Source organism: Oryzias latipes, chromosome 16, assembly GCF_053564925.1.
Source record: "Oryzias latipes strain Hd-rR chromosome 16, Olatipes_Hd-rR_3.1".
Taxonomy (NCBI): Eukaryota; Metazoa; Chordata; class Actinopteri; order Beloniformes; family Adrianichthyidae; genus Oryzias; species Oryzias latipes.
Genome location: NC_136252.1, coordinates 21,628,380 through 21,644,434, shown reverse-complemented (window position 1 = coordinate 21,644,434; position 16,055 = coordinate 21,628,380). Strand labels below are relative to the sequence as shown.

Sequence of the window (16,055 nt, the reverse complement as noted above, 5' to 3'; positions counted from 1 at the left end):
GACAGTCAAATAACATGCAAGTACAGTTCAAACAACTTCAGGTTTCATGGGGGGGAAAGAGAAAAGTTTAGCATGGCTTGCACAAGACTACACATTATGGTGGTTGCAAAAAAAGCACATTTAAAAGAGATTCAACAGTAGTTCATGGTTGTTACCTTTTTTAAAAAAAAAACAAACACTTATTTTAAGTGAAGTAAACCAGAACTAAGAGACTGTTCTTTCCTTTAGGGGGCCAACATCAAAGCCAAGCTTGCGCATAGGACCACATACTCGTTGAAATCGACAACGCCGTCGCCATCATCATCGAGCATATTGAAAAAATCGTCCAATTCTGCTTTGCTTGAAGGCTAAAGACAAAAAAAGGTAACAGGAAATATGTGGTATTGAAATTGTCTATTTAGTGCAATTTTAACCCATGCGTACTTACAGCTTCTCCAAGCTGCTCCTTCAGCAGTTCTAAGACTTCCTTCTTTGTTAGAGTCTTTGGATCTCCTTCTTTCCCAGCATACTTGTCAAAAACCTGCCTGAGAATTGTGATTGCCTCAAAGATTGTAGTCATGGTGTCTGAAACAAACGAAAAGATTGTCATTCCTTTCCTATTCACCCCTTCAACATTTTTAACACATAAGTCCAAATATGATGTGGATATATTTTTCTCCCCTTGACAAAATCACATCAAAGCAGTCAGCTCTGCACTCCATTAAATCTTATTTTGAAGTTGCAGGATATGGCTAGAGTCCATGCCCATTTCAGATTTTTTTAGGAGCAAAATAGTTTATCTTTATTTCATATATTTCAAATTTTAAAGGGTACAATTGAAATTATTCCAACACTTTCTTGTGTAAAATTCTCTAAAACCAAATTAACTTCTGCATGCAAAATTAAAAGCATTTTGATTGACATTATATTTTGATCAAAACCAATTTTTTCCTTCTCACTTACCGAAAATTTGTGAGACTTGCTACAGAACATATAGAACAATGGAAATGCGTATAGGATACGCAGCATCGATCCTTATATGTACTCCCACGCACTTTCTTACTGAGACGCCTCTTTCGTTATCTTCCCCGGACATATCTTCAAACCAGTTTGACTAGTTAACTGGTTGGTTGGAAAGACTTTGCGAAGAATAAAACCAGTCTGTAAACAGATCCGCATGATTGTTTTGTAAAAAAGCATAAAAACGAATATAGATAGACAGGTAGACAGACAGACAGACAGACAGACAGACAGACAGACAGACAGACAGACAGACAGACAGACAGACAGACAGACAGACAGACAGACAGACAGACAGACAGACAGACAGACAGACAGACAGGTAGGTAGGTAGGTAGGTAGGTAGGTAGGTAGGTAGGTAGGCAGGCAGGCAGGCAGGCAGGCAGGCAGGCAGGCAGGCAGGCAGGCAGGCAGACAGACAGACAGACAGACAGACAGACAGACAGATAGATAGATAGGGGGAAATGAATTTCTGAGAAAACAAATCAATTGGGGAATAAAAAACAAGAGGATCAGGTGGGCATTAATCTAAGTTTGTGGTTCTGCTGAGAGAACGCAGTCTGTGAACGGAAGTCCTCACTTAAACCCGGACTTCGTTGAACAAACAACGGGTTTGCATTTAAGTAAATATCAGCCAAACCACATTCTGAAACTTAAGCCTCGATTTTAAAACACATTTTCTTATATTCTTGCATTTGGAGTTGAATGTGTGGAGTCGTTAGCAGTAGAATCATGGGCATTGAGTTATATCACTAGAGGAGACATCACGTGAGAGCACTGCCATCTTGGTGAGGTCAAGTTACTGCTGCAGTGCATGCATGTGAACAAATTTTTTGCATAATGCCAGTTCATTGTGTGGGTGTCGGAGAAATGAGTCCACGAAGGCATAACATTACACAGGTAAATAATATATATATATTTTTTGCTTTTAAAGCTGCACGGGCTTCATTTATAGTACACATGTTGACATACATGGTGCTGCAGGGCTATTATCAACATGCTGCATGATGAATTAGCTGTCCACATAAATGTAAACTTCATTTTTGTTAAACCTATATACAGTATACTAGGACTAGGCTATTATAGTAATATAGATTTACACATTTCTGACTCAGTGACTGCACTTTTCTTGCAGGTTTCCAATGGATTCAGACTTAAGGTAAAAGTGGGCCTTAGCAATGAAAAGAACTAACCCAGATGGATCACTGTGGTTACCAACTAGTAATACAGTCTGGCTATGTTCAAAACATTTTGTGGAAACAGATTTTGATAAGACTGGCCAAACTGTTCGCTTGAAACCCGGCACCATAACATCTGTGTTACACTAACTGATCACTCACATGAATCAGTGGGATAAATCTATTGTTTTTCTTTGTTTTTTTAAAGGGGAAAATCTGTTGTTGGCTTTTGGACTTATTTTTTTTTACTTATTATTGATTTATTATTATAATTTATTATTGATCTATTATTGATTTATTGTTATCATTTAATATTATTATTGACTTACTCTTGATTTATTTCTATTATTTATTATTGATTCAACATTATTATTATTGACTTATTGTTGGGTTTTTCTAAATAATTTAAATTACATGTCAAAGTGGTCTAAAACTTCGAAATGTTTAAAAATTATTTTTAAAAAATATTTTTTAATATTTTTATTTATTTATAAGAAGTCCTGCAACAATGCATTTTTCATTAAAGTTAGTATTTATAAGGCTAACTATTTCTCTTATTTAACAGCAACAAATGATTTTATATATATATATATATATATATATATATATATATATATATATATATATATATATATATATATATATATATATATATATAAAATATTTATTTATATATATGTATAAATATATATAAATATGAATAAATATGAATTATATAAAAGCTACTTAGATGCCACCAAAGGCTATAGAAATCATTGTCATGTGGGCGTCGTCGACCTCAGCAAGATGGCGTCGCGCTCCGCCACCGTCGGCCAGGTTTCCCAAGTCTCCTCTAGCGATATATCTCTTGATCATGGGCATTCCCGCGGAAGGATACAAAGCGCTTCTGCATTGTTCGCCTGTCATAAACTCACATTAACTTGAAGGAGACTTCATTCTGCTGGAGCTGGACCCACTCTCCTGCTTTTGCTTTCTTCTAGTCTTTTGTGATCAGTCTTAGTAAACATTGACATTTCTGCCCGTTGCGTTGTCTCCCCCCTCCACTTATTTGCCGTTTTTAACTTGCATTTATGCCACAATAAACGTTTTTTGCATGCAAAGGCTTCATATCTTACCCAGAAAACATTGTAATCCATTTTAGGGAAAACAAAAAAACTTCAGAGTTATTAGATAAAAGGGTCGACTTAAGAATCAGGAAATAGTTCACAGAGAGTTGGTTGTGCCACCCTCAGCGGCTGCAATGTGACACCCAAAAGAGAAGTCATTTCCATCAGGCACCACAAAACAAATAGTTTCTCTTTATGGCAAATATGTTCTATTATAGAGCTGAAATATTAAATTAAGAGCTTTACGGCATAATGATGGTATTGTGTCCGATGTCTAAAAAGTATTCAAAATGAACCTTGGCTTAATCTTTATCTGTATTGTAGATTTAAATATGAGCGTAATTTCTAAATAAAAGGCCAATTCTCATTTACGTTGGTGATGTTTTAAAAAAAAAAAAAAAAGTTAAATCTCTTAGTGAAAGGATGGGCTGCACATTGACAAGTCCTTTAGCAGATTAAAGTAAATCCACAAGACTGAATCTAAATTCAGTAGTAATCTTTATTTATAGGGACCTACAATTCGTAGGTTTATTTCATACTCCTGGTGGAAAAAAAAAACAATTTAGAGAAAGAGATTTTTATTTGCATTTTCTTGAAATCCAAACAGTCAAATTGCATGCAATTACATTTCAAACAAGGTCAGGTTTCATGGAAAAAAAACAAAAAAAAGCACATTTTCTCAAGAGTTTCCACAGTAGTGCATGGTTGTTACCTTTTTTTTTTAAACATTATTTTAAGTGAAGTAAACCAGGACAAAGACTGTTCTTTCCTTTAGGGGGCCAACATCATAGCCAAGCTTGCGCATAGGACCACATACTCGTTGAAATCGACAACGCCATCGCCATCCTCATCCAGCATTTTGAAGAACTTGTCCATTTCTGCTTGTTTTGGAGGCTAAGGATAAAATAAGTGAACACAATAGGAACATGTTAAATTGACAGGTCTATTTAATGCAATGTTAACTCATGGATTGTACTTACAGCCCCTCCAAGCTGCTCTTTGAGCAGATCTGTGAGTTCCTTCTTTGTCAGAGTTTTTGCATCTCCTTCTTTCCCAGCATACTTGTCAAAAACTTTCCTCAGAATTGCGATTGCCTCAAAGATTGTAGTCATGGTGTCTGAAACAAACCAAAAGATTCTCATCCATTTCCTATTCACCCCTTCAACATTTAGGATTGTCAGACTCTAACCAACATTTGAAAGTGATGGGCGTCACCCAGCTGGAGTCAGAGACGATTCATCTGAACAGCTCAGTTTACTGTTTAAAGTCCCTCCAAGTCCCGTTACAAATCGTCTTGTTGCCGTTTTTTTTTCCATAAACTTAGGGGCAGATGTGACTCACCAGGAATTTTTTTCAAACACTTAAGTCCAAATATGATGTGGATATATTTTTCTCTACTCGACAAATGCACATCAGCGCTGCACGCCATAGATTGCTTTCTCTTAAAGGCCTGTTCACACCGGGACGAATTTCGCCGGCGATTTTCGCCGACGTTTAACGCCTCGTGACTAAACAAAGGGCACCAATGAGAGTGTGCACACCGACGCGTAAAAACGCCACGCGTCAAAAAAAAAACGCCTCGGGTTCGTTTTTTTTTTTCGACGCGTCGCGTCGAAATCTACTCGACCAATGAGAATGGCGCTTTTGCTCACGTGTCTGGAGCTTCTGAAGTTACAGTAAAACACAACTTGGGGGCGCTCAAACACAAAACTGCCTTGCTGAGCACACATACCAGCGAAGAAGATAGACGCCAAGTAGCGTCTACACAGCCGCGAAGCAATAATGACGGACATTCTAAAACATCCCCGAACCAAGTACCAGTTGGAGCTACTGGTGCTTGAAATATTCATGTTTTCTTTGTTTGATTCTGACAAGCGTGTAAATACTTGCTCTCTTCTTCTGAGTGAAAAGCGACTTTAAGAAGCGTAAAGTTGCGCAGCGCCACCTTGTGTACAGGAGTATTTCTGTTTTACATTAAGCGCCATCTAATGTCAGGGAATGAAATTGCATGTTCACTCCACTCATCGTCAGCGAAAATCGCCTGGGTGTGAACACAAAAAACGTGGCGAAAAACGCTGGCGAATAACGCCTGGCGAATATTCGTCCCGGTGTGTACGGGCCTTTATTCTAAAGTTATAAGAAATGGCCAGAGTCCTTTAATGCCAATTCAAAGGTTTTAAATAAGCCAGATACTATCATTTATATTTATTTAGAGTTTGTTCAAAGTTTAAAGGATAAAACTGGAACAATTCCAACAGTCTTTTCCAAAATCCTCTAAAATCAAACTAACTTCTGCATGCAATTTAATCCAAACTTTTAAAAAAAAGTTTTAAAAGTAAATGCATACAAACGAATGTATTTTAACTTTGTACATTGATCGAAACCTATTTTTCTTTCTTACTTACCGAAAGTTTGCGGGACTTGCTTGACCAAAGGAGATGGACAAAATGGAAGTGAGGAGGAAATGCAGACTGGATCCTTTTAAATCCTCCGACACACCTTCTTTCTCAGAACCCACCCAAATTGTTTTGTTTGTCGCCTATTATATGTAAACCAGTCAGACTAGTTTTTTTTTAAGTGTGGTTGTTGTCAGGGGAGTGGTACCCTTAAACTTGTTTCAAAAAGTTTGTGCAGATTCAAACCAAATGGAAAAACTGCAAAACTTCAGTAAATAGATGCACGAAGAAGAATAGAAAAGAAAAACTCTTTGAAATCAATTTAGGAAAAATAAGAAAATAATTTGATAAAGTTAATGTGGGATTACGATCAGGTGTGAGCGAAGCAGGTGGTCGTAAATCACAGTTTATGCCTCCGCTAAAAAAAAGAGACCGTCCGTGAATGGAAGTCACTGGGTTCCTCCCGCTTGTCCTCAGCTGAACCCGGACTTTGTTAAAAAAGCTGGTTTGCATTTATTTCGCAGCCAAAACACATTCCTAAACCTTTTGAAACATATCTTTAAATACAAATTTTTCCTCTAAACTTGAATTTGGGGAGTCATTTGCAGCACAAAACACGCGCATTGCCGCGGAGGGATACACAATGCTCCGCATTGTTCGCCTGACATAAACTTGAACCAGAAGGAGACTTTTTTCTGCTGGAGCTGGACCCACTCTCCTGCATGTAATCGGCTGTTGTTGCATCCTTTCTTTTGGTCTTTTGGGGATGTATTTAAATACAACAAATCTTATTCAGAATTTTTAATTTTTTAAATTTGTTTTGTTGCTCTTTTGCTGTCCCCCCCCCCCCCCCCCCCGTTGTATGGTTAAGCAGATTAACCATACAACAGACTTCATATTTTACTCATAAAAGTACAGTATTAGGAGAAAAAAATTCTAAGTTATGGTATATAAAGACTGATATATAAAGAATCAGGAACTAGTCCACAGAGAAAATGTGATCACTGTAATCCAGGATTTCTTATTGCAAAGGACATGTGGGTAGATAGCCACACGCCCTCCGAAAGCGCCTGCTGCCGAGTCAACGGTTCCTGCCATTGACTTTGTGTGACGTCATCCATAGAAAATGCCTTGCTTCTGGTTCCAACCAGTTGATAGATCTATTTGATTCCTTGATGTTAAGTTTTGTAATTTAATGTTATGATCAATAAAGTTTGAGAGAAAAAGTCCATTCTCGTGATATGTCAGTTTTTTTTTTTTTTTTTATTGAACATGGAACTAGACTCCTCAGTAAGCCGTGATTGGTCCGTCTACATTTCCATGTCAACCAATCTCTCTAAACATGTCAGAAGGCCACACCCCTTCCCCTAAAAGCGGGCTTGGGAGAATATGTCTATCAAATGTGCAAGGCCACATATCTAAATATAGGTAAATATGTTGGAGCTCGTTGTCTTCAAAGAGCACACCTGCACACAAAAAGTCAAAGTCCCACTCCGATCATCTTTTGATCGTTCCCAGTGGTCTTTTAATTATGATTTTTACCATTTTAAGCCTAAATTTAAAAAAAACTGTTTTGTTTTCTAGAACATAGTTACTGCAGAGTGGTAGTTCATAAGAAACATGCCTCTGAGTTGTGTGTGGGACTGTTGACGTCCCATCATCCCTTTGTTTACACGTTCTCCCAATTCCTTACAGCCCTTCACCCCCAACCTAATACTACTGGTGCAACAAAAAGGATGAGCAATATTGAAGCTATCCAGCTGTACAGTTATGATCCATTTGCCAGCTCAGACGAGGAAGACAAAGACGAATGATGTAGCAGAGTAGGGAGCTTGTTGCCCACTGACTGTACCACCTACGTTACTGCTACAAGCTATTTCAAAAAGCATCTGCTACTGTTTCACGATTTGAATAAAGAAATACTCAAAAGCGCAATTTTTAGGATCAATGTCCTTATAATGAATGGAATGTCCTCCATAATTAGAAAATGCCACAAGAACATGTAAGAAAATACAAATTCTGTGATTCCAGTTTCACATTAAAGTCTTTTTGACAAAAACGCTCTATTAGAGAACTGAGATTTTACATGAACATCCATAGGGCATAATTATGGTGCATTGTGTCATATGTCTAACATTAAGTAAATTTAACCTTGTATTAATATTGACCTGTATTGTAGATTTAACCAGAATGAACACAACCTTTAAATAAAGGGGTTATTTCTTCCCATCAATATTGGTGACTTGTGTCAAAATATTGAACCAACAGAACGTCTTACAGGTTACTGTTTGCTTGGCTGCTTACAGAAGGTCCAACATTGCTCCAATTCAAACACCACATTCTACATGATGCAGCAGGCATGCATGCATGTCTGTCCAGACTTGACTGTTTAAAGAGAATTGTGTGTTAGCTAAAGGGAGGTTTTAGCAGCTCTTTGCTGACAGTTTCAAGTCTACAAATATTAGTTGCATTTGTTCAGATATTTCGTTTTTAGAAAATAGATTCAATTTGTGAAAGGGGAGCAGAAATATTATTTAAAAGGGTGATCTAAGCTTAGTTGAAGACAATTACCACTCATCAAATAGGTTCTGCCACTGCTGAGAAAATAGAGAATTAAGAAAACCCCTTGGATAAGACGTGAAAAGTCTTCAATTGAAAAAAACTAAAATACTAATTTTAGGCTTTTTAACCATCCTGAATGAATGATATTCTTCACAGATACATTTATGTGAATTATGTATAAGGCCAATGTAAAAAAAAGTTTTTAGTTAAACAAAAAAAGGTTTTTTAAGTTTAAAGTTGATGCAACATTTCAATAGGTTTTGTTTTTTTCTGTGTTTTTTCTTCTTGTCTTGATGTTAAATTTTCTATCTTTTGCCGGCCTAAGACTAGGAACTGTTTTTGAGAACTTCAAGGCTAAAAGAGTAAAATGTTCAAATATCCCAAAAAACAAAGCAAAATTCTTTACCTTAAGTGAGATCTTATGGCAGACCTTGTTGCCAAGGATAATGGATTATTTCAAATACCTATTTATTTATTTATTTATTTACAGGTCCTGTCCAAGCCCTGAGCTTACCGATAAGATGTGTTGGACAGATGTTCCTGTTGAATCTTCTGACACACAAAGTGTATATTGATTGATTTGATTTGATTTAAGTGTCATGCACTAATGTGCGCAGCCCACGTGGGCTGATATGACACTGGAAGACAAAATACAGAAATAATACAGGCTCAAAAAATAACAGGAAAGGAGAGAATGGGATGTAAGAGATTGGAGATAAGGGTAAGTTTATTCATTTCTTATTACATATTACATTATTCATGTATCTCTTATTCATATATCTTATATCTCTCGTTATTCATCTTATTTACTTGTAATTTGATTTTTGTTTATGTTAGAAAGATATTTTAGCTACTTTTTGGTAAAATTGTGCAAAATGGACACCCACCTTAAATATGAACAATGTTGAGCAAACACAGGCTGTTGTGCAAATAAGGCAATGTATGCATTAATCACATTAGTCATACCCACTCTGCTGACTGTACAAAGAGAGAAAAACATTCACCACAGCCTTGTACTAGAGTCAGTTATGATCAATTTAGAAATTGGAGTACAAATTTATAACTAACCCAGTGAGCTGGAAGCTCTTTTTTGCTTAATGGTGAATCAGCCTCTGCCTGTTTGTAGGTAGTAAACTTCTGTCGGGTAAGGTAGCTACAATGAAAGCCAACTAATTATTTTCAAGAGAAACCGAAAATAATGTTGGTGAAATCCACAAGTGTCTTTTAGTTTCAAATATTTACTCACAGATTAAGAATAAAGACTTTTTCAAGCAATGTTTATTTTACCAACGAGCAAAGTGTTCACTCTTTTTTGATTAACGAACCATATTTAGTTAGATGATGCTGGGTGTTTTTTTTAATTAAGATATACTTAATCCAGTGGGCTTATGTCTCTCTTTATGTCGTATAACATACAAACCCATTTTTGCTGCTGACAGTTTACAGTGTATGCCTGTCGTCATGGTGTCTGATCCTGATTGTACAGTGGCATAGACTGGGGCTCAGTCCAAGTGTGTGCAGTTTTTGGGTGAGGGTCTGTGGGATGATGGTGTTGAAGGCTGATGTGAAGTCCACAAAGAGCAGGCGAACGTACGAGTTTTTGTTCTCTGGGTTGGTGAGGGTTGTGTGGACCACAGAGGAGATGGCGTCCTCTATGGATCGGTTTGACCTGTACGCATATTGGTGCAGGTCCTTGGTGACATCGATGGATTCTGTGATGCGGGTCATGACCAGTTTTTCGAAGCATTTCATGACTGTCAGTGTCAGGGCCACCGGCCGATAGTCATTCAGACCCGTCACTGAGGATGTTTTGGGGATTGGAATGATGATGGCGGTTTTCAGGCAGGTGGGGAACACTGACTGCTTCAGAGAGGTGTTGAATATGTCTATCAGCACCTCTGTGAGCTGGTGTGCACAGTCCTTCTGCACCCGTCCAGGGATGCTGTCGGGTCCAGCTGCTTTGTGACGGTTGATCCTCTGGAGGGTCCTCCTAACATCCGCGGGCGTCATGCTGAAAGGCTCTTCGCCAGGTGGGATGGTGAATCTGGTACTGGGGGGTGGGGGGTGGGGGATGTTGGAGTCCTCAAAGCAGGAGTAGAAGAGGTTGAGTGCGTCTGGTAGAGAGGGGTCCTCAGGGTATTGTGCATCTCTGGTGTTGTAGTTTGTGATTCACTTAATGCCCTTCCACATACTCGGGGGATTATTGGACGTAAAGTGTTCCTGGATCCTCTGAGCATATGCAGCCTTGGCCCTCTTTACCCCAGCGTGCAGCTCCATTCTCACTGCTCTGAGTGCCACCTTGTCACCAGACTGGAATGCATCATACCTGTTTTTCAGCAGAGACCGCACCTCTGCGTTCAGCCAGAGTTTCTGTTTGGGATAGTCCGTTGCAGTCCTGGTGCTGGTGACATCCTCTGTGCACTTTCTGATGTACCCGAAGACTCCTGATGTGTAATCCTCCAGGTCCACCTCCTCCTCGTGCAAAGCTGCCTCCCTGAAGATCTGCCAGTCTGTGCTGGAAACAGTCTTGAACAGCTGGTGCAGCCTCACTGGGCCACACTGTGATGGTCCTCTGTGTTGGTGCCTGGCGTCTGAGGAGAGGGCGGTAAGTAGGGACCAGCATGATTGCAATGTGGTCTGAGAAGCCCAAATGAGGATGGGGGGACAGCTCTGTATGCGTCCTTTTTGTTGGTATAGACACAGTCCAGAGTGTTATTTCCTTGTGTTGGAAAGTCTATATGCTGGTGGAACTTGGGCAGAGTGTCTGTCAGGTTTACATGGTCAAAGTCCCCTGCAACCACGTAAAAGGCCTCGGGGTGCTTGTGCTGGAGCGAGCTGATGTTGCTGTGTAGCTTCGTTAGCGCTTCGTTAGCATTAGCCCCCGGCGGGATGTAAACAGCCATGACAAACACCGCCGTAAACTCACAAGGCAGATAGTGTGGCCGTTATTTAACAGTCATATGCTCTATCGCCTCGGCACAGTGGCTGTTGACCACTGTGCAGTTCGTACACCAACTTTTGTGGATATAAACTCTTAGATGTAAATTTAAAGTATTTAAACCCTTTTTTTCCTTGTAATTTATCTAAGATTTAGCATCTTTGAAAATTAGAATAAGCCATTGGACAAGTAAAAAAGTGAGTTTTAGCACAAATGTCAGGCTTTATAAAATTTTCTTTACATTCACTCAATCTTTGGTTGGGCTTCTTTTATGTAGGAATTACTGCATCAATCCATCGTGGCATTGGGGAGATCAGCCTATAGTACTGCACTGAGTATAATGGAGGTCTAGGTTACTTTAGTAGCTGCCTTCAGGTCATCTGCATTCTTGGATGTGCTGTCTCTCATCTTCCCATTAACAACAGCCAATAGATCTTCTTTAGGATTCAAGTCAGATGAGTTTATTGGGACAATTATTTACAGTAACACCATGGTCACTGAACCAACTGGTGGTACCTTTAGCAGTGTGAGGAGGTGACAAGTCCTGCAGAAAAATGAAACTCGGATCTCCGTATAAGAGAAGGCAGCATTAAGTGTTCCTGGTAGACAGCTGCAATGACTGTGGACTTCAGAAAGTACAGTGAACCAACGACAGCAGATGACATAGCAGGGCATCGAAACTTTTCATGGACTTCTGGGTCTCTCCACACTCTGGGACCTTAATTTGAAATTAAATGCAACATTTCCTTTCATCTGAACAAGGACTTTCCGGGTTATACAGGTATTCCACCCTATACAATACCACCACATGCCGTGTTCTCTTTAAAGCAAACGGGAAGGTACCCGACAGCTACATGCACGCACTGTGGTTCTGCACTCCTGTCCAGGCTCTCTGGCAGCAGGTATGTGCCGATTTATCAGTCTGGCTTAAGGTTTCAATCACGGCCTCACCGTCACTTTGTGTGCTTGGTGACATGAGTGCCATCGATATAGAAGAAGGATTACCATCTATCATTTTCATAACTCTTTGTATTGCCAAAAAAACTATTTTAATAAATTGGAAAAACAAGAAAAATATAAACATAAGTCAACACAGAAATCTGCTGTTTGATCATATCAGCTTGGAAAAAATGTCAGCCCAAAGCTCAAGTAACTTTGAAAGAATTCAGTCTCTCTGGTCTCCTGTGGTTGACTCCATGACTTAGGGGGTGGGGGACTTGGTCGTCGCTGCTCCTTGCCCTTCTGCCGTGGTTTGGGGTGGGGGTCGGGGCCTCCGGTGCCTGTCGGGGGCGGTGGGGGCTCCGTTGGTCGGGGGGTCGGGTCCGGTGCCTGGGTGGGGCGGGCTGGTGCGCTGCGTGGTCCTCTGGCCGAGGCAACCACTGATTGCCTCAGCGGAGACCCCGACCCGTTAACCCCCTCGGTCCCGTCAAGGCCTGACCAGAGCTCCTCTAGGGCCGGCGTCTGGGGGTGGGGGCCTGGGCTTGCTTTGGGGGGGGCGAAGCTTTCTGGCTCCTCTCTCTCTGTGTGGGGTGGGTGGTGCCGGGCCTGGGGTGTCGGCGCCTCCGGGGGTGGGGCCCCTGGGCTGGGTGGCCCTGGCCCCTTTGCTGGGGGGGGCTGGGGGACAGCTGTTTGACCACCGGGGGACAGTCTACCAGCTGTCCCCAACTTACCCCCTTCCTCATATAACCTCATATTAGGGTGAGGGGGTGGGGGGTCTAGCCTGCGATGCGCCTTGGGGGGGGGGGGCTACTTGGCAGTGGCCCCCCCTCCTATGGTTGCCGTATGGAGTGTGCCCCCCTCTTTCGGTTTTATTTGCACCTTAGACATGTAGGGTCCTTGGTAGGGGGGGTGCTTGGACATCACTGCAAGCAAGCAGCAGATGTCCTCCTGGCACCCCACCCGCCAATTTTAACCGCACCTTAGATATTTAGGGCCCCTTGGTGGGGAGGGTGAGGGGACATCACTGTGAGTATTCAGGAGGCGTCCCCTTAGTGCCCTACTCGCCAATTTTAACTGCACCCCCCCTTAGTACACATACCCCTCCCCCTTCAATATATACATTCCAACATAAACACACACACATGCACACACACACCCTCTCAAACACACATACACACACACATTTTGCAAGGAAGGTGAGACCTGGGTCCATCTGTCCCCTACCCCTTCCCTGGTGGGGGGTGCGGGCCCCTTGGCGATGGTGGCCGTGCCCCCTGGGTGCCGGCTCCCTGGGCCCGGCGGTGCTCTCTCCGCACGGTGGGGGGATTCATATTACACCTGAGCCGGGGGTGTTCGTGTCCCTGGGGGGTGGGTCCTGGTCCTTGCCCCTGAGCGCTGGGCCCCGCCAAACTTCCAACATGGCCGAGCCTGGTCGGGCCATATTTATAACACCCCTTGTGGGCCGCCCTTTTTTCCCCGGGGTTCCCCCCTCCTGGGCGGGGGCGGCGGGCCCCTGCCTTGCTCTTCCCTGGACCAACCGTGGGTCGGGTGGGTGGCTGCCTGGAGTGCGGAGCGGGTCTCCCTTGGGGGGTCCTGGCTCGTACCTGGGGTTGGGGCGGGGGGATGCCCGGAACTCCTGGGTGGTGGTGGGGTGCTCGTCTGGGGCTGTGGGCGTCCTTTTCCGGGGGGGCCCTGCGTTGGGCTCTTCCGGCGCGGCGGGGGGGCTGCTTTCCTGGCTGGGCTGGGGCGGCGCTCTCTTTCCCTCCGCGCCTCCCTGCTCTCTGGCTCTGGGGGCCTCGCGGCGGTCCTGCTGGCCCTGGCCTGGGTGGCGGTCTTGGTCGCCCGGGGGGCGGTTGTTCCCTGCCTGTTCCCGTGTGGCGTTGGGGGAATTCCGGCTGCCGCTGCTGCTGCGGCGGGGGTCTGGGTGTGGGGGTGGCTGGGCGCTCCTCCTCCTTCTTTTCACATTCCACCATCCATTTTAGAAGAACATAAACACTCACCTGAGCACAGGTGTTAGCTCACCTTTGCACTTATAGTTTGCATGATTGAATGAATGAAAGATTTCACACTAGTTGGCTAAAGGCATAGGTATGCGTTCGTGAACACTATCTGTTTTGTGTACATGTTGACATGTGAACATTTTTTGCAGCTAGCAGGTGTGTTGATAATATTTGAGTGTGTGTGAACAGGCCCCGCCCTTTTTGTACTACATTTGAACCGTACCGTAATGATAAACAACCAGTAAACCTGTCTGCTCTATGCTGCTTCATGGTCTTACCCCCCCCTCTCACTATCACCCCCCCCCCCCTCTGATATCCCTCCCTCTTCTTCCCTTCTTTCCTTTTCCGCTGGTCCAACACCAAAGATTTTCAATCATGGTTGAAATGAATAAAGTTTGACCTCAATTACAAAAGGAGTTTATTCAGTCATACCTTTGGTTTGTCTGAAGATTGATAACCCCTCTTGTTGAAGTAAAATATGTCCAACACAAGAGGCCCTCAGCTCTCATCTGCCTGCCTAGCTGTTGGACAGGACAAGTAAAAAAAAAAAAAAAAAAGAGCAAACGGGAAGGTACTTATCTATGCATATTCTAATTTAAAAATGAAATATAAATTTTAATATCAAGGTTCCTAATTGTATCTTTTTTTGCAGCACTATTAAAAAGACAAACGGTTTAGAAAGAGATGAACACTTTATTTGCATTTTGTAAGAATACGCCATCAAAAAGTCTTAAACTCTTCCTTTATTTCATATATTTCAAAATTTAAAGGGTACAATTGAAATTATTCCAACACGTCCTTGTCAAACATTCTCTGAAACCAAATTAACTTCTGTATGCAATTTGATCCAAACTTTAAAAAAAGATCCCAGTTTTAAAATTAAAAGCATATTGATTGACGTTATATTTTGATCAAAACCAATTTTTTCCTTCTTACTTACCGAAGATTTGTGAGACTTGCTAGACTACAGAACATAAAGAAAAATGGAAATGCATGTAGGATACACAGCATCGATCCTTATATGTACTCTCACACACTTTATTACTGACACGCCTCTTTCGTTATCTTCCCCGGACATATCTTCAAACCAGTTTGACTACTTAACTGTAAAATATATAATAAAAAATATAATATATCCTTTCCCCCACTATATATATATATATATATATATATATATATATATATATATATATATATATATATATATATATATATAGTGGGGGAAAGGAATTTCTGAGAATCAGAATCATGGGCATTGCCGCGGAAGGATACAAAGCGCTTCCGCATCGTTCGCCTTTAATAAACTCACATTAACTTGAAACAGAAGGAGACTTCATTCTGCTGGAGCTGGACCCACTCTCCTGTTTTTGCATTCTTTGTCTTGTGTGCTCAGTCTTAGTAAAAGTCTGTTCTCACATTTGACATTTCTGCCCGTTTCGTTGCCCCCCTTCCACTTATTTGGCGTTTTTAACTTGTATTTATGCCACAATAAACGTTTTTTGCATGCAAAGGCTTCATATTTTACCCAGAAAACATTGCAATCAATTTTAGGGAAAACAAAAAACCTTCAGCGTTATTAGATAAAAGGGTCGACTTATGAAGAATTAGGAAATATTTCACAGAGAGTTGGTTATGCCACCCTCATAGGCTGCAGTGTGACACCCAAAAGAGATTTCCATCAGACACAAGATCAGACACCACAAAACAAATAGTTTGTCTTTATGGCAAATATGTTCTATTATAGAGCTGAAATATTGAATTAAGAGCTTTACGGCATAATGATGGTATTGTGTCCGATGTCTAAAAAGTATTCAAAGTGAACCTTGGCTTAATCTTTATCTGTATTGTAGATTTAAATATAATGAGCGTAATCTTTAAATAAAAAGGCCAATTCTCATTTATATTGGTGATGTTTATAAAAAAAGGTTAAATCTCTT

General features: G+C 41.4%; 1 protein-coding gene across 1 annotated transcript; it reads right to left on the bottom strand.

Moving 5' to 3' along the window:
* Positions 1 to 170: 170 nt before the first annotated feature.
* On the bottom strand, positions 171 to 1,091 carry LOC111948957 (protein S100-G). The gene is made up of 3 exons (XM_023964229.2): positions 943 to 1,091; positions 428 to 564; positions 171 to 347 (listed from the first exon to the last, which is right to left on the bottom strand). Exons 2-3 carry the CDS (start codon positions 557 to 559, stop codon positions 225 to 227), a joined length of 255 nt encoding a protein of 84 aa, XP_023819997.1. The 5' UTR covers positions 560 to 564; positions 943 to 1,091; the 3' UTR covers positions 171 to 224.
* Between the last annotated feature and the right edge of the window lie 14,964 nt (positions 1,092 to 16,055).